At 42.1% G+C, this 18,801-nt stretch overlaps 1 protein-coding gene across 1 annotated transcript in view; it reads right to left on the reverse strand.

Moving 5' to 3' along the window:
- Positions 1-6,058: 6,058 nt before the first annotated feature.
- RRP12 (ribosomal RNA processing 12 homolog) overlaps positions 6,059-18,801 on the reverse strand; it is a 38,211-nt gene continuing 25,468 nt past the window's right edge. Inside the window, exons 23-34 of the mRNA XM_075215913.1 lie at positions 18,430-18,535; positions 17,377-17,484; positions 16,017-16,174; positions 14,700-14,791; positions 14,157-14,315; positions 12,864-13,030; positions 11,821-11,925; positions 10,228-10,277; positions 9,733-9,808; positions 8,685-8,752; positions 7,494-7,576; positions 6,059-6,808 (exon numbers count right to left, since the gene is read on the reverse strand). Of these exons, the coding sequence (XP_075072014.1) occupies positions 6,709-6,808; positions 7,494-7,576; positions 8,685-8,752; positions 9,733-9,808; positions 10,228-10,277; positions 11,821-11,925; positions 12,864-13,030; positions 14,157-14,315; positions 14,700-14,791; positions 16,017-16,174; positions 17,377-17,484; positions 18,430-18,535 (1,272 nt within the window). The 3' untranslated portion in view covers positions 6,059-6,708. The remainder of the gene's footprint in view (positions 6,809-7,493; positions 7,577-8,684; positions 8,753-9,732; positions 9,809-10,227; positions 10,278-11,820; positions 11,926-12,863; positions 13,031-14,156; positions 14,316-14,699; positions 14,792-16,016; positions 16,175-17,376; positions 17,485-18,429; positions 18,536-18,801) is intronic.

An 18,801-nucleotide genomic window follows, 5' to 3' on the forward strand; every position in this document is an offset into this window, starting at 1 on the left:
AGCGGGCACTCGTAATGAGCAATTGCGCCGGCTTTTAGGTTTTTTTCACATTGGATTACAAGGAAAGAACTATATATCTTTATATTACAATGGAGAACTAAAGGAGAAGATTTTATGTTATAAACGTGAACCAGAATTGGGGAGAGTTTTCCCAATAAAATGTATTTAAAAATGATTAAATTTTTTGCTGTTGTGGAACTGCATGTCTCAGAATGCGCTGGCAGACATTGACAAGAAAGGTATACTGCTGCTTGTGGTTTAACAAGCAACAGCATGCCCTTTCAATCCATGGCTGACAGTGCATACTGTAACATGTAGTTCCATGGTAGCTGGCAGTAGTTCCTCAAGTTAGAAACACCTGGTGAACCTTCGCTCTCCACAGTTGGATACGAAACTTTGAGTTTTGCCTTCAACTTTCCTGCTGGCCAAACCCTGCACTTTAAAAGGCGGGTCCAGCGATAGTCAATTTCACTGGGTGAAACATCGGGTGTGATAAATCACCATTTATTTATATAGCACCAATAATTAAGCTGCGCTGTACAGAGAACGCACTCACATCAGTCCATGCCCCATTGGAGCTTTCAGTCTAAATTTCATACCATATACACACAAAGACTGAGAGAAACGAAGGTCAATTTAATAGCAGCCAATTGACCTACCAGTAAGAAACAGGAGCACCTGGAGTAAACCCACGCAAACACGGGGAGAACATACAAATGCCACACAGATAAGGCCATGGTCGGGAATCGAACTCATGACTCCAGAGCCTCGAGGCAAATGTGCTATAGAACTGAATGGGGAAAGGTACAGTATTTTCACACATATTTCACAATGGATTGTATCTGCCTCTAAAATGTAAAATGCCAAGGTGGTTGAATCATTTTTATAAACTACTGTAACATACATCCCAACTGTTCAGATTTAGGCAAAAAAAAAAAAAAGGGTGTAAAAATGACTTTTGCGCACAGCATGGAAGGAGTCCCCTCCCCAACACGCTACACACTTGCGTACCGTGACCATGTCCTCTTTCATCACAATTCTTAAATCATGAATGTTGTTTGGTATGGCGGAGGCCCAAATTTATACTAAGCTCACTAAGCCTAAAATGAAATTTGATCCATTATGAAAAGTCTATTTGTAAGATTCTCAAACAAATATATGTAAAATTTTCCATACCATGAAAGAACTTGAGATATTTGTAATATACTCTGACTAGCTGACTCTGTGGATTCCATTATCCTCTGTACTGTAATATACCCCAAGCTGCTCCCAGTATTATAGACTTAAGGAAACAATGTTACTAGCAACTTTTTCTTCCAGAACAACTCTCAAATTATATTTTGTTGTCTTCAAAACCCACACAGCCAGTCAAGTGAAAGAAATAAGGAATATAAATATATATTGTTCCAGTTCAGTAAGAAATGTTCTTCACAGAATAATCCGACTGAAAACTGATCCGATTCCATGTAGCTGTAACAGTTGTTTATGCTTTTATAATCTGTACAAAACTATTTCCGCAGAAGACCCTTTATCAGTTTATATACATGCTGCAGATTTAGTGCTGCTCCAGCAGTTCTGTATTTTATATACATCACAGAATTTATTTAAAATAGACATTAGTTCTAAAGGATTATGCAAAATGCAAATACTCAAATTTGCAAGAAAATAAAATCCTGGTAAATTCCGGTACATAATCCATTGGCGATGCAAAATATCTCTGCTACAGGTAAAGCCATTCATTCCGGCTATACGTTAAGCATCTCTCTCTCGTTAAACTCTTGTCCATAACCTGGTCTCCAGGAACGGGAGTTGTGGACAATTGGATTGTCTTCAGCATGAACAAACTAACAAGATTTCAGTTTTATCTCAAGTCGTTTAAATTAAGCAGTTGGAACATTCTGATTGTTTTCACTCTTCTCCTCGTCAGTGTTGCTATTGCTGTGTATAGACCATGTCGCTGTCTGTAAACCACAGTAGCAATGACATTCACAGGCTTTCTAATACGAGACATTTGTACTTCTGTACATATATACAGCTTTTATGTAGGAATCCTAACCTAGTGGCATGTAGTGAGTTGGGACACAATGTAATATGTGGTGTCTTAGTACAAGGACAACCACCTCAAAATAATCTCTCATTCTTTATTGTTGCCGCCATGATCCTATACGCACGTCGTCGATTACACACACACGACCTCTAGGGGCTCATTCACACTTTTCTTTTAACATATTCAGCCATATTCACGTATATACAATATACAAACCGTTTTTAGAGTTTTTCTTAACTAAATCCACACACACAGGCTGATTCTGACTCTATCCAGAGCACTGAGCTACAGGATTACATATGGCTGGTTATTACAGATGTAAACCCCGCATGAGTGGCTGGCCGCTAGCACCACTTGTCTGCCCTCTCCACACACTGGAGCAGCACCCCTGTAGTGTGCGCTTTGTTGGGCCACCTGCAACTTGGTGCTGGTGGATGTCAGGCCTATTTGTCCTCCAAGGTCTCTCAGCAAATGTCCCTTATAATAACAAGTGTTAAGTAAACCCTTATGTGTTTCAGTGTGTACCAAGCTCTTCTTAACTTTGGTCTAAAGTGCGATATAAGTAATAGACCAAATTTATACTGTTCTACTGATTGCTATACAAAGGAATGGCGCATCTAGTGTGGAATCTGTGTTTGTGACGGGATCTTATGAGCCCTTGGCCAGTGTAGTGACTACACCCCTAGTAAATGTGTACAATGTTCCAAGAGTTGGTGGTATGTCTAGATGTTTAAATGCAAACAGACTACAATGTTTTCTCCATTAAACCATGGGGGAAGGGGGGGATGTTTTGCATACATTCTATTTAAAAAAAACAAATGGCCTTATCTGTGAGGAGTTTGTATGTTCTCCCCGTGTTTGCGTGGGTTTTCTCTGGGTGCTCCGGTTTCCTCTCACACTCCAAAAGCATACTGGTAGGTTAATTGGCTGCTATCAAAATTGACCCTAGTCTCTCCCTCTCTGTCTCTGTCTCCCTGTCTGTGCCTGTGTGTGAGTGTGTGTCTATATTAGGGAATTTAGACTGTAAGCCCCAATGGGGCAGGGACTGATGTGAATGAGTTCTCTGTACAGCGCTGCGGAATTAGTGGCGCTATATAAATAGATGATGATATCTCATAGGCAAATCGAGGGGGGGTTTCCTAGTGCCTGGAAAACCCCCTTCCCAGCCTGGGGTACTGTATGCTTGAGGTGGCTGGACCCTGCCCCGGGACCAGCCACTTTGCAGCTGGTGTGCAGATCGTTTCTGTCTGCACTGTTCACAGCCATCTCGCTCCCAACAAGTATTGAAAGCAGCAAGAACAGGTAGCAGAGAGCAGGACAGTCTGTCAACAGTTCTGACACACTCAGTCAGGACTTTGTCCTGATTGTAGGGACAGTTGGGAGGTATGTCTCACCTCACAAGGCTCTGCTAACAGCAGTGCACGCAGCATTGCCTGTGTATATGATGGGGTTAGGAAGAGTTGGAGAGCAGCCAAGCACTGTCTAAAGTTATAGCCACGCCCCAAAGCATGCTGGCCACGCCCACTGGTGGTGTGCCATGGAAACCCCTCTCTACAAATCCTGCGTTTGCATAAATAAATGTATATATATAATTTCAGAATAAATCGGCAAATGGCGGTTTTATACTCAGTGATGCACAGTCTCACTTTTTGCTTACAGAGTTACAATGATAAACTCTAGATATTTATTATCTGTAAATATTGAGATAAAAGAAAGGACGATCAAGATTTATTTTTTTTTAAATAGCCTATAAATAATACATACCACCATTTAAACCTTCGTTCCCCACTGCACCCGATAGGCACGGTGTGTGTGTATAACATGGAATGTGCTTATATCATTATATTAACTTGTACAGTAAATGTATTCTAGGAACGGACTTCGAGAACCCCTTTGCTGCGTTTCTTGAAACATACTTTCCTTTTTACACTACTGAATTTCTAAAGATACAATCCTTCTAATGTAAACCCTAATCACGTCTCTTTATGTTACAGACATTATTTCTATACTACTTTAATAATCAACTGCAAATTATACAATTGAAATAGTCATGTATGGGAGTGATGGAAAGTAGTCTGTTCCGTAGACGGGAATATTACTGATAAATCTTGTTCCCTTATTATGGTAATGTCAGTGCAAATGTTCGGGTGACAAATAGATATGAATGCTGTGGATATTAAATATTTAAAGCCTTTCTTCCTTGCTCCATTATTTGTCCCTACCCCATCCATCTCCGTACTTATATCTGTATCAATCCTTTTCCTACGGATCACACACTCCCTCCTGATTTCCAACATGTCCTTATCACAGCAATACAGAAACCTATCTATTAATTCCACTTACTAACCTCCGACCCAGCTTCCCACTAATACTTCCCACTGAGCTATCTGGAGTTAATGGCTCTCAAACTTTAGTTTACAAATGGATCTAATGTTACTGCAAATGGGATAATTAGTGAAAAAGCAGATTATTCTCACTGTAAGAGGGACTCTGGTGGGCGGCCGTTCCGTTTAAAAAGGAAAGCTCTGCGGGACATGTCCTTAATGAATACATGGTTTCCATTACTTCTTAGCTACAACAAAACAGCATTTACCACCATGTCGGCCAGAAATAATAACTTGTATAAAGTGGATCTTTCTATATTACATCCATAATTACAAAAAGAAAAAGAAAAAAGTCTTTGAAAGGTTTTTTTAGGTTCTTTAAAGAGTTTTATTTTGGTGGTGAAAGGTCAGATACAACCTGTAGATCTAATGTGGGTTAGATACACTCTAGGCATATGTAGCCCAAACTGCTGCGTTATCCGTCTGATGCGAGTGGAGCATTTGTACCATTATCCCCATAATATTATACTGCTGATCAGGAAGAACATCACAGTGAAATCACTAGGAGTATGCACTGTCACGTGACCTCCTCCGTACACTGCAGGGACATCATGGCAGCACAGTGGCCTAGTGGTTAGCACTTCTGTCTCACAGCACTGAGGTCATGAGTTCGATTCCCGACCATGGCCTTATCTGTGTGGAGTTTGTATGTTCTCCCTGTGTTTGCGTGGGTTTCCTCCGGGTGCTCCGGTTTCCTCCCACACTCCAAAAACATACTGGTAGGTTAATTGGCTGCTATCAAAAATTGACCCTAGTCTATGTTGTCTGTCTGTGTCTGAGCGTGTGTCTATATTAGGGAATTTAGACTGTAAGCTCCAATGGGGCCGGGACTGATGTGAATGAGTTCTCTGTACAGCGCTGCGGAGTTAGTGGCGCTATATAAATAAATGATGATGATCATGCAGCCAATCAGATGAGGAGTGTGCAGTGTTACGTGACCTCCTCTGAACTGCAGGGAAGTCATGCAGCCAATCAGAGGAGTATGCAGTGTCACGTGACCTCCTCCGTACACTGCAGGGACATCATGCAGCCAATCAGAGGAGGAGTGTGCCATGTCACGTGACCTCCTCTGTACTGCAGGGAGGTCACACAGCCAATCAGAGGAGGAGTGTGCTGTGTCACGTGACCTCCTCTGTACTGCAGGGAGGTCACGCAGCCAACCAGAGGAGATGGGGAGTGTGCAGCGTATTCTGTGCAACGTGATGTTCATCCTCCTTCTGTGGGCTCTAGAGTAAAAGCAAGCAACTTTCAGGCCATCATTAATAAACCGTATATACAATTAACGATTTCATTAGAGTCTTATTAGCTCGGTCACTAGATTAATTCCAAGCATGTGGGAGGGCCCTGAGGTGCATTTTGTGGCAAGTGTGACCCTTTAAGTGTTTCAGGTTGCCCATCGCTAGCCTAGTACTAGTTCTATTTATACTATTTTTCCACATTATTAAACTTACTTAAATCAGGTTAAATCAGCAGTAACATAGGTAATATATAGAGAGCGATGCAATTACTAAGGTCCACAAGCTCTCCGTCCACGACATTACCTCTCCCAGCCTGGTTTACTGGGAGCGGCAGAGCTTCTTATAACGCACAGACGGCTCAGCTCCGTCAGTAATCTGCCGCAGCCACGTTTACTGATCATCAACTTAATCGTTTATTAAACCAAACTTCTGTTAGTTGTACAAAGGCTTTTCATAAACAGTTAATACAAACACCTTTAAAATAAATAGGTGATTACAAGATCTGCATGTTAAACAGTAATGTACAGAGACTGACATAGTCTTACACCCCCCTCCTCTCCCCAGGGTGGGAGCTTCATAGTAGAACTCCAGGGTGCACCGTGAAGGATGACTGCCGGCTCCGCTCAGAAGAGATAAAACACAGGCTTCTTATACACATAATACTGTGTCTTGTGCACACAGCACACGCACCGCATAAGGCCATCATCTTAGATGTGTTCTGTAGAGTCACTCACAAATCCTATCGTGTAGAAAGGTTTTGTTTCCGTGGTTTTATTCAGCACAACAAACGCATCTGGAGAAAACATTCTTTATAAAGAGAAGTCCTCGTTCTTGTGGTGCTTCGGGGATCTTTCTTGTCCACAAAGGTGCAAATATTTTAAAAGTTATCCTCATTGTTCCTTGTAAGGGGGAAGAAAACGCCTTCACAGTCCTGCATTGTTCTAGTCCACACTAGGAGATGAAGGTCGTCCCGTAAGTTGAGTGGGACAAGCAGGAGGTGACGTCTGCTTCCAAACAATGCTGGGTACCTGCGGGGACCTCACACCCTCCGTTCTTTCCTCTTTCTCCTGCCGCTCTGAGCTCCTCTCTGCGCAGCTTTCACCAGCCCCTTGAACTGACCCTGCATCTTGGCCTTTTTCCTGAAGAACAGAATATGTCGGTGATACAGAACTGGCAAATTATAATGTGTTTCTGCAGTTTTATCACGATGCACATTACCTTATAATATAGCCTGACAGTGTCGCTATCAATGTCTATGTTTGCGCCCACAACGTTCAGCGTCTGGGGAGGGCGAGTCACTGACTACACGCCTCTCCGGAGACCTGAGCAGAGGGGGCGCACCGCAAATCTGCAGGTTTAACCTTTTAAGGGCTCCAGCTTTGCATCTATGTTGCGTCACAAAACTTATATTATGTTATAAAATGTCATTTTGAAGGTAAACTGAACACCTTGTGCACCGAAAAGCGTTGATTCCCTGGTTTTCTCTATATAATGCGAATAACGTATGTATGTATGTATGTATGTATGTATGTATGTAGCCAAAAGAAAACTATATACAAATCACCAGGGTAGACTATAAAATAAAGATATTGCCATGAAAGTGGATCACCACCTAAAATGGAAAAAGTGTAACCTCCCCACCTAATTTTGTCACTTTTTGCCAGATTAATTTAACTTGCTCCAAATGCTACCAAAAGTCCCATTGCTCAAAAAAATTAAAAAAACACAAACAAACAATATCTTTTGTTTTCTTTATCCTCTACCAGCCGGATGTCTCATGATAAATTCTATATATGAAAATAAGAAACAAGAAATGTGTCATACCTGCGGTTCAGCTTGGACTTGTTCAGGGGTATATAGGCGTAGGGGTCGTGCTTGTCCTTCTGTTTCACGTCACCTTTTCCTTTCTAGAAGGAGAAACACTTGGTAAAACGGTGCAAACATGAAAGATCTTTTCAAAGCATTTTCTGATCCATGCAAATTTCTCGTGTGCAAAATAGGACAACTGGGATTTCAGAAACACCCCCTGCAGGGGCCCTGGGGACACCGGCGTAAATAATACAGCAACACCTGATTATTCTATTACAAGGACACAGGCTGGGACTAATCAAACCAAGCAGACCACGGAAATCTGGACACACGATATGATATATCTGTTCTGTGGCTGCTCTACAACTAGCTCACATGCTTTGGTGTTTAGCATGTACAGAAGCTGCAATGCAGCCAGCCCTAGAGCATGCACATATATGTAGAAACCACGTGGATCAGATTTACATGGACGATCAATTAACCCAGCAATTTAATACTGGATCATTGTGTTCATTAAATGAAAGAAACAGAGTATTCATCTGTGCTGTACTTGATTTATTGGGATCACCTCATCTATTTTTAGGACACATTTAATGCTAAAGGGTTCACTAACATTCTAGCACCACTGTATATTGTTTTATTAGTATACATCTCCTAGTCTGTAGGGGGCGCACTCATTATGACAGGCCTGGACAACCTGTGGCTCTCCAGGTGTTGTGAAACTACAAGCCCCAGCATGCATTGCCAGCAGATAGACAGCCAATATAGCTTCCAGGGCATGCTGGGACTTGTAGTTGCACAACACCTGGAGAGACCTGCTCTGTAACAACATTTAGGGTCCGATTTAGAATTAGGTGCAAATTTTGCTCCCAGTTCTAAAAACAGCTCCTTCGCCCACAACAAAGAGCTCCCACAAACGGTAAGAGGATCAGCCTCATGAAACAAAATCGTAAGAAATACTTATCAAATTAAAAGGTAATAGGGTTAATTACTTTCACAACATTGTAAAAATGCATGTTTTAAAACAAAATTAAAAATCAAAATATTTTGAGAGGGAAGAAAAGTGAAACAATAGATTTATTTTATGGGAACAACTTTCACTTTTATATAAAATCATGCGGTAGGTTTCTTTCTCTGTACTGCTAGAAAAACATCATCACGGCATTTTAATAACGTACAGAGATTTGTTTTTTTTTCCAAATTTACCTTTGATTTGTAATTCGTTCCAAACTCTGGCTTTTTAGAAAGCGGTCTGTGTATCCCAGAGCCCCCGGCTGTCAGGGAAGAAGACAAGAGATGAATGACGATCACCGAGTGTATTTACATCAAAGAGCAGGTAAGGGAGAGTATAAAAGCTTCATAATTACATTATCTGAAACTGTGGACAGCAATAGATACCAGAACAAAGGGCGTGAAATCCCAGAGGACACATCGTGACATGTATTCTAGTAGTGTTACCAGCGCACAACAAACCATCTTCTCGGCGCATGTCCTTCCATGCAGCCAAATCGGTGCCCAGCACCCACGCAGTAAATGACAGGCAGTTTACGCTGGCATGGAGCTGCCAGGCTAATGCAAAACTTATCAATGCTAACAGATGTTCAAGAATACATTAACTATCCACTGACAAGAGCCTGTCACATGGTCCTGATTACATTGTGTCCTCTGCCAGCAGGCTGTGCCAGGCTGCTTAATATCACAGGTACAGTCTGCTCCCCTGGGATTGCCCATAACTGCAAAATAACAACACAGCTGGCAGTGTGCTCATTTATACAGGCACTGTGAAACGGTTATCGCTAGTTGTGTTCTTAACAATACGTGACATAAAAGTATTTCAGGCCCGACGAATGATACAATGATCGCTTAAAAACTAGACTAATTACTTAATGGCACGTTTCTGCGCCAGAAAGGGGTTGTCACATTATTGCAAAGGGCAAATGCTAGGGAAGCACCGAATTCGTATTTCGATACTCAGCCAAAGCCTCTAACAGAAGGGTTCTGCCAAATACCAGATCTGTATATATTAATGCAAATGTTTGCTACCTTAGCTCCGAAATAAATCATTTTAATTACAGCTGATTGTAAATCGTGCTATAAACAGTTTGGATTCCACCAAATCCCAAACTCTCTGGATCTCTAGAAACATTTCCGGCAGATTAGGAATAATCCCCTCGGCTCTTCTACAAGATAAACCTCTTGTGTTGAACATATATTCCCCATAAACTGACAGTGTCAGACTGGACGGATATCTTACCTTTATATTGTGATGTCTTCCCTACAACGTCATCGTCCTCATGGTCTTCTCGAAAACGCTTTTTCTGAGCCTTTTTCTGTGAATAGCAGAGAAATAAGGACACTGATCCCAAATACCGGCTAAGCGGGCAATCTGCTAGACAAAGGCTAATTATACTCTATCCGCTAGCCTTGTAATTGCCCTCATATATACTAGAGAAAGAAAATAACTTATTGCTCTATAGCTGGCTAACGTCATAATTTGGTTTTCCTTGAAAACCGTTCCTCGATTCTGCCCTTTCCGCAGTGTAATCGTGGTAACGACATGTTAAAGAGACAGAACTGAGCTCATCTGTCGTTTTATTGAAGGACAACAGAACTCCCCCTTTTAATTGTATCCCTTACGTTTTAAATCGTCTGTGTTATGTTAAGATTCCGCCTTCTTTCTGGATACTGGTGTGCCAGCCCGAGTAACTGGTATCGGCTTAAAGAAATAATGGAACGTTCCAAAACTTACCGTTCTAAGACCAACTTCTTGCATGAGATCGGCCATCTCTTCATCCACACCTGTCCACCAAAACATAAACCAAAACTAGTTATCACTGCACCATAGGATTTCTATACGTTATATGATGTAGTGACAGTAGATTACTTGTAATAGGGATCTAATGGTAGCTGCCACACCAGCAGGAATTAGGTCAGCCCTAGGGGCATATTCAATTAGATTTCCCCTCTGCGTTTACTCGCGGCTGCCTTAAACAAAGCTGCCTTTCTTCATTATGACACATTAACGCAGAATCATTTTAGAGTGACGTAGCGTTGCGTGGCGATACTGCGCGCTGTACTAGCAATTATGGTACAGAAATCTTTGCTTATTTCTGCAAGCATCTCTATACAGAATACTCTTCTGGTTATTGAGGCTGTATTTGTAAGTGCTGAGCACAGTAACCTATCCTGCACTGAAGAGGCCAAACAAGGACAAAACAGTCTGTCTGTAGGTGGATGCTGTGAGTAAGCTCTTGTCATGTTCTACAGATCTAGTGGATGGGAACTGAATGAAGGCGCTGCAGTGTTAATGACATTACCAAGAGGACAGTGGGCAGTACAGTGGCTCAGTGGTTAGCACTTCTGCCTTGCAGCACTGGAGACATGAGTTTGATTCCCGACCATGGCCTTATCTGTGTGGAGTTTGTATGTTCTCCCCGTGTTTGCGTGAGTTTTCTCTGGGTGCTCCGGTTTACTCCCATTCCAAAAAACATACTGGTAGGTTAATTGGCTGCTATCAAATTGACCCTAGTCTGTATGTGTCTGTATGTTAGGGAATTAAGACTGTAAGCTCCAATGGGGCAGGGACTGATGTGAGAGAGTTCTCTGTACAGCGCTGCAGAATTAGTAGCGCTATATAAATAGCTGATGATGACTTCCTATTTTAGCAATGTTGTAAGATAAAAATGTAACTTGCCTCAAGGCTATCCAAGCTTTTAATTCAATGCATCCCAATTTATTATAAATGTGTGCGCGTTATAGTTTTTAATCCAGGACACTTCACTGTCATGTCAGACTACACAATATTCTTAAACTACGGACGACTTACATTTCCTGCAGGAAGATTTATTGTACATGTTGCTTTTTCACTATTAATTTCCCTAGAAATAACATCTTCTATCCTCTTAATATACGACATGCCCAAGGGCTGTCAGATTAATGCAGCCAGCCATAAAACATCAATTTCCTCTCTAGCACCTAACAATCCGCATGTTTTCTGACAACGTTTTACTAATCTTACGGGCAAATACCACTGTCAAGTCGCTGGGATTAATTAGCGCGGGGAAAGGCCAGCTATTCAGCCCACTCAATGCAGCCGTCTGACAGTCTTTAATTTGTTACAAATAGGACAAAATGAATGGGAAACAAAATTATTAAACTGCAGAGGAAATTCCTTCTGAGTAAGAGATTTTCTCCCAGTAAGTTTACACTGGAGGATGTGAAGCGGTGCTATCCCTGGGATTGTTTGTAACACAACTGAACTAAATCCCTGAACTAGCCGGCTCTGGTCCCGAAACGTAGATCTCTACGCATTTTCCCCACAGACACAACGAGCATTACGCACCTTTCGACTTCTCTTCACCTTCCTCATCCTTGATAATGAGACGACCATCGGCGTTGACTTTAAAGTCCTCTTTCCGCTTTGTGTTCTTCAGACCGGGTTTAGTGGCTGTGATATAAAAAGAACAAAGATGATTATAGGGTAATTATCCTCATAGAGCTGCGAGTAGCTTCCCGCACTCCTTATAGCATGATGAGCAGGATAACTGATGCTAGAGCTCTGTGTATAGTAACAGGACTGTAAGTAGGTCCGAGTACACACCTTACATTATACAAAAACTATCCGAAATCCCTATGACATTCCTGTTGGTTCCTCTACTTTTACATTTTCCCAGAATGTTGGGCAAAGCGTCCTGGACGTCAATGGAGTATAAAGTCTCCCTGTTCCATGGACACCATCGCCAAGTGCAGCGATTCCATTCTAGTAACGGAAGATTTTCACAAACGCATCAAAAGAATGCCAGGACCGAAAGAGGACGGACAGATCCAACCTTTTTCGGACACAAAGTGGTTTCAGTAAATGTTCCATGAAACGTTCCGTTGGTGGGATTGGAATTCACCACCTCCGGAGAGAAGTGGCTCATCGTAAAGTGCAAAGTGATCCTCGCTACTTTGAGTGTAATTGACCACAAAAAAAACAAAAAACAAAACACCTCCTGAAACAAGTCGCTGACGCAGGTCATCGCACCCGAGACAGTCCGTCTTCCAAGGACACAGGAGGGGGAAATAGTCATTGGGAGGAGAGCTCACCAAGACTGCATTGCCTTGGCAGCAACAATTAACCAAAGCCTGTGTTGGTGTTCGCTTCACCAAATATGCGATAGATTCTACCCAACACAATAAGTACTTATCTATATATCTGATGGGACTATGATTCAGTGCAATGCTGAAGCTGTAATGACATTTACATGCAGGGAACTGTACAGAATTATTTAAAAATCTAATGATATGGGGAATAACCAACCTAAATCTTATAGTGTAGAAGTAATGAGAACGCTCCTCGCCCCAGCAGTTTATACTGCAGTTAGTACCCATTTAAACGCTCACCTAGGACGCGCTGAGCAGCATTTGGATCCAGGAAGTTTAGAGGTTCATCTCCTTCTCCTTCTTTCAGCCAGGCCTGGCTCTTCTGTCTGACCTGCTTCTTCTGCTGCTTCGTCCGTTTCTCATCCTCCTCTTCCTCCTCGTCCGTATCCGCCAAGATATCGTCTATGCTAAAGATCAAAGAGAACCTCAGTAGATTAGCTACAGCCCAAGGTTATACCTTTATCTTGTTTTTAAAGCCCCATATGTATTGCTGCGCCTTCTCCTCCTTTCTGCCGCTATCACACCTTCTGTACATAAAGGGATGTAAACAGTGCCTAAAATCTCTCTCTATAGGCGGTAACTTGGTAACGAGGAGGAGCAGCGAGACGAACCCGCGGCGTCTTTCACTCCAGGCAGCTGTTACCGCACAGAATGTGTGATGAGAATATCACCCTGCGGTCTCTCTTGAGCTTTATATCAATGATATATTTGGAGCAGTTATTGGTCTATACATTTGTCCACATTTTAGCTTGGTATATAGTATTTAATTTTTTTTAAAACGAACACAACATTTTCTTTTGTTTCAGATTGTTTTAAAACTTCAATATTAAATTAGTACAATCTAGAGATGCTCACTGACCCCCGTGAACTGGTTTTGGTTTTGGATCTGTATTAGCTTCAAGTTTTGGCAAAACCACCCTCGTGTGTTTTGGTTTTTTTTTGTTCCTACATTATAATTAACCTCAATAACACTAATTTCAAGTCATTTACAGTCAATTTTGACCACCTCACAGATCACAATATTATTTTCAGACACTTTCGGACAAATACTGCAGTGACCTGGCTGGATGGTAAGCGTCAGAGCAATGACACAAACACACGGCAGTTCCTAGCACATCTAGGACACATTGGCACACAGCAGTGGCAGAAAAGAAAAAAGGGGGTCCGCCCTCCCTCCCACCCTCCGTGATGCTGGATCTCTAAAAGGAATTCAAAACTCGCGAGATCCAAGATCCGACGACGTCACAATGACGTTTTGCCTCGTTTTTAATTCCGAGGGCACACGACAGTACCGAGCCGACTGCTCGGTATTCGGATCCTCTAAGTTCGGGTGTGTTTGGTTCTCGAGGAACAGAGCCTGAGCATCTCTAGTACAATCCTCTTCTAACTCCATGATGAAGAGCTACAAATGGCGATCTTTCATACCTATCCTAACGAATCCTCTTTACAAATGGATCGTTAACATCCTTCCTGTTGCTGGACAGACAACAAAGTCATTCTCATCAATCTCAAACCCAGCATTACACTAATTACCTGTCTCCCTTGTGCTTTGTACCCTCCTGGTCATCCTCGTCTCCCTCCGACGCTGCCTGTTTCTGGGATTTCTGTTTCTTGTTTTTAGCCTCTGCCTTTCGGATGTTGACCAAGACCTTGTGGTAGTCCTCTGGTAGCATGCTCTTCACCAGATCAAACCTGGAAATACAGGACAGTATGAGGTTACAAGCTAGAGCCCTCTACGCTATGTGGAGATGGCGGTAACTGTGTCACCAATCAGATGATCGCTTTAATTTTCTAAACGAATACAAAAATGACCGGTCGCTCTGATTGGTTGCTATGAGTTACTCCTAGAGAAATGTTCTCCATTGTGCAGAATCTAGATGTATTAATTCTCAATGTTTAGAACTTGAAAGGAAACGCCCCATCGCGTGTTAAAGCGCCATTTGGCTGTACAACAATTTCCATAGAGGTCTCCCAGAATCTCCAGGTTTCCCCTCTCTTTACGAGGATTGCCTAGAATAAGTAGACAACTAATGCTCCTGAAGCGGGTCCATCAACATCTCCGTCCCATCACCTTACCCGAATTTCCGAATGAACTTGGTGAAGATATTTCTCAGTTTCATGCGAAAGTGGCGTCTCACGTCCTGGTTTATATTGCCAATGGCTTCCATCTACAGGTTAAAATAAAACAAAACAAGAAACCTTCATTAACACAAACTAGATCTGAAATAAACCAGAGCCCTGTCCTCTGAGGGTCAATCCAGGGATGACCTTTATGATCAAAGGAACGTTATAACGTCAGTCACTCCAGTGTAACACAACTTTATCTTTCATTACTATAAAATCTCCCTCTGTATTGGATCCAGTCTCCCCATAACAGTTTTGTGCCTACCTCACTTTCTACATATATTGATTATTTAAGACAGAAAACAGCTCCGCCCTAGAAGGAAGAATCAAAGTTCCAAGTACAAAACGGATTCAAAATGCCACTTTATTAATAAAGGCTATGTAAAGAAACATACAGCAACGTTGAGGATGACATTTAGAGAAAGCCCGTTGTGCTACAGGGGATGGAGAAGAGAGGGCGATGACAAGGTCACGTTCTGATGAGCTGTCGAGGACACAGGATTCCTGGGATAGTCTCTGTGCACGGTCATCAATCCCTAAACAGTTGTGCTACAAGTATAAAAATATACTGAACCTGGACTCAATATATATTAATTCACTAATAAAATTGGTAGTTTAGTAAGATGGGAACCTCTAGTGTCAAAATTATTATTAAGGTGGAATTCGCCCTCCATCATGGAAACACTTAAAGAGGTTGTTTACCTAATATCTTCTATTTTTAGTGTCACGTGCATTCGGTCAGGAACGAGACATGGACGAGACCTTTTGAACGAGTGACAGATAGTGGGGCCTACACCTTCAGTACTATGTTACAGACAGGAAACTGTTGTGTAGGAAGTAAATAATTGATGAGGGGTGTATATTTGGCAAAATAAACCTAAAATGTCATCTATTGTCTACATCTAGGTAATCAGTTAAGAAAAAAAATAAAATCTAACGTTTAATACAAAATACAGAAATCACCTTCATTGAGGATGCTTGGAGCTACAGACAGTAGTCTGCAAGGACTGTACTTCGACTTTGAAAAGCAGATGCATGTGCTAGGAGGACATTGGAACCAAACATTGACAGAGCCAACTACACGTTTAATTCATGGTTTTCCACAGTTCACATTGAATACGTTTTGTCCTGCGAGTTGAGAGGTGCTGCAGTACTCACAAGTGGCTCTTGAACTCAGCGCTGATCGGGTTTGTTAAAGCCGGGGTCCAACATGGAGACTATATCCGTATTGTTATTTAGACACCATCACATTTTGTGAGTCGCACTTACCATCATCTGCAGGTGCTTGGAGAGGACTTTCAAGTCCATTACGAAGATGATGACCTTCATGAAGCCCAGAGCAGCTTTCACAACCTCCCTTGTTTTGGAACTCAGCAAGAGACAAACATTCTTCAGCACCTGCTCAATCTCCTCCAACCCCATGCAATCTGTAACAGGAACACGGAGTTATCCAATCAGTTACTCTCCAGAGGCAGATTAATACCGCACAACCACCGCGCAGACTAAAACAATTCCTTGTGTACATCAGTGAGACAGTCTAGCAGAGACACAAGATACATATCGGCGATGATGTCACAAGCTGCCTTTTCATTTACCACCGACTAACGACCGTATATGTACTTCTTTCCTGTGACACTCTGGAGTTCTGTTCTTAAATGGGCAGCACGGTGGCTCAGTGGTTAGCACTCAATTCCCAACCATGGCCTTATCTGTGTGGAGTTTGTATGTTCTCCCCGTGTTTGTGTGGGTTTCCTCCGGGTGCTCCGGTTTCCTCCCACACTCCCAAAATATACTGGTAGGTTAATTGGCTGCTATCAAATTAACCCAAGTCTGTCTGTCTGTGTGTGTGTATGTTAAGGAATTTAGACTGTAAGCCCCAATGGGGCAGGGAATGATGTGAGTAAGTTCTCTGTACAGCGCTGCGGAATTAGTGGCGTTATATAAATAAATGGTGATCATGATGATGATGATAAATGTTTATTTTATTGACAAGTGTCAAATGAAGTCACGATTGAGACGCTGTGGTGGCATTACCTTGTGGACTCACCAGTGTTAAGGAGAAGTCTAGATGCGGCATTTAGGAAGTGCCAAGATTGGTGACTAAAATAAATATGCTTTTTTTTTTTGCTTTCCGCGTACTTCTTTGCTTTTGCATTCGTTTGTAGGGGCAAGGGTTGCCAAAATAATCTGCTTGTGGTGGATGGACAGACCTATTTAGTATGCCTCATATTATTCACAAATACAAGAGTTATGCTATAGAACATGTTATTCAAACGCGTCTAAAGCCAGGAGAATTCACATTCCGGGTGTTCCAAGTGTTGCAGGAGGCTGTAAAGCATTTTTAGCCCTACAAAACAACATTTTAAACATCCTCAGAGGTACCGGAAATCAGGTGTCATTCTTTAAAGTGGGCGTTTTTTTCACTATAGTGAAATAAAAATATCTAATATTCCGAATTAAAGGAAAACGACAGTCCTTGAGAGAAAGCAGATTACATTTTAGTCATTTCTGTTTATCGGCCGTGAAAGTTAATTAGCGTCAGCACAGAATTCAGAAATGAATGTCACAAACCAAACCACAACAACAGAATGCATAAGGTGGTCTTGTCCCGGGTGTACCCCCACCCTACCTTTGAATTCAAACAGGAGCCTGGTCAAGGTGAGAACTGAACAGCTCATCATGGTGACGGATCCGGTTAAGCCAGCGTAGACGACTGCGAGATACCGCTCCATGCCATCTGCAAGAAGAGAGTCAATCAATAGTGTGCGCACGATCATTACACTGCGTCTTAGAAGATAAACATCGTATTACTGCCCACACCAGTCGTTTCACCCCTCTGCTGAACTGTGGATAATATGATCACATCAGCAGACAAGTCACACAGATCCAACTACTGGGGCTGAGCGGAAAATAGCTAAATAATGGGTTCTTTTCCGGATCAGTGGATACTCTCACACACAGGCTGATGGGAGTCAGAACAATTACTGCAGGGACAATATCTAGCACTCATCCTTCATTTGTCTGACGACCTACACGTGTGTGTGGATAGTACAGAGAGAAATTCCTCACCCAAAAATATGTTACGCTCTGTTAAACTATGGAATCCTCATTATACAGACATAGGATCCTTTCTTCAGAGACCCTATCCCAAAGAAACAGCCAGTAAATAATCCTGTGCAATACAAATAACAAGCAATGATCAGGTAAGTAGGATTCGGAAGGTCACTGTGAGGAGCACTGTTAAACGATTCCGAGTATGGAATTCCAAGGGCAGTGTGTTAGAAACAATATAAACTATTTTGCACAATGGGGTTCCATATTACAGAAAAATATATATCTGGAAAACCCTAAGTCCTATGTATTCCTTATAATAGAGCTCATACCTGTATACACGTTTCCTCACAAGTAATAGTCCTTTTAAAGTCCTATATTTAGGTTTACTGGTTAGATTAATGACTGTATCCATCACATTTTGTAGCTAAGCCGTCTCATCGGTTCTAGTGACTTTACAATCTACAGTCTCAAACACTTGGTCAAGCCCCAGAATCTCCATCATCCGACCCTTACCGATCATTGTTCATATATTCCCAGGGATCACCCCACAGAACATGGCAAGTATTTAATACTGGTATATCCGTCTTACAGCGCACAAGATAAAGCGCCAGGAGGAAGTGGGCGTTACCTTTCTTGTCCTGGCTGAAGCGCAGGAAGGCGTGTCCTATCTCCGCCAGCAGCGTATACGCGTTCTTCCTGGCCGCCACCGACGCTTCTTTGGTACAGATCATCACCTAATACGGCAAACATGACATGGAAGAAGTCAGAGGCAGGGATCTTTGTATCTATTATATCACACATTGCCTGGCGCCCCCTATGGGCGATACCCCGTTAATTAAGCCGGTGCCCCCTCATGTTAATTAATAACAAACACATGCTATACAAGTTGCAACTAGTTGAATGTAGACTACACCCACATGGTGCAATAAATGGACTAAGGTACATTAAAATATTGAACCAAAATATATATAGTTTTTTTAACCCAGTTGCCCCATCCCCC

The sequence above is a fragment of the Mixophyes fleayi genome, chromosome 6 (genome assembly GCF_038048845.1).
Source record: "Mixophyes fleayi isolate aMixFle1 chromosome 6, aMixFle1.hap1, whole genome shotgun sequence".
NCBI classification, from domain to species: domain Eukaryota; kingdom Metazoa; phylum Chordata; class Amphibia; order Anura; family Limnodynastidae; genus Mixophyes; species Mixophyes fleayi.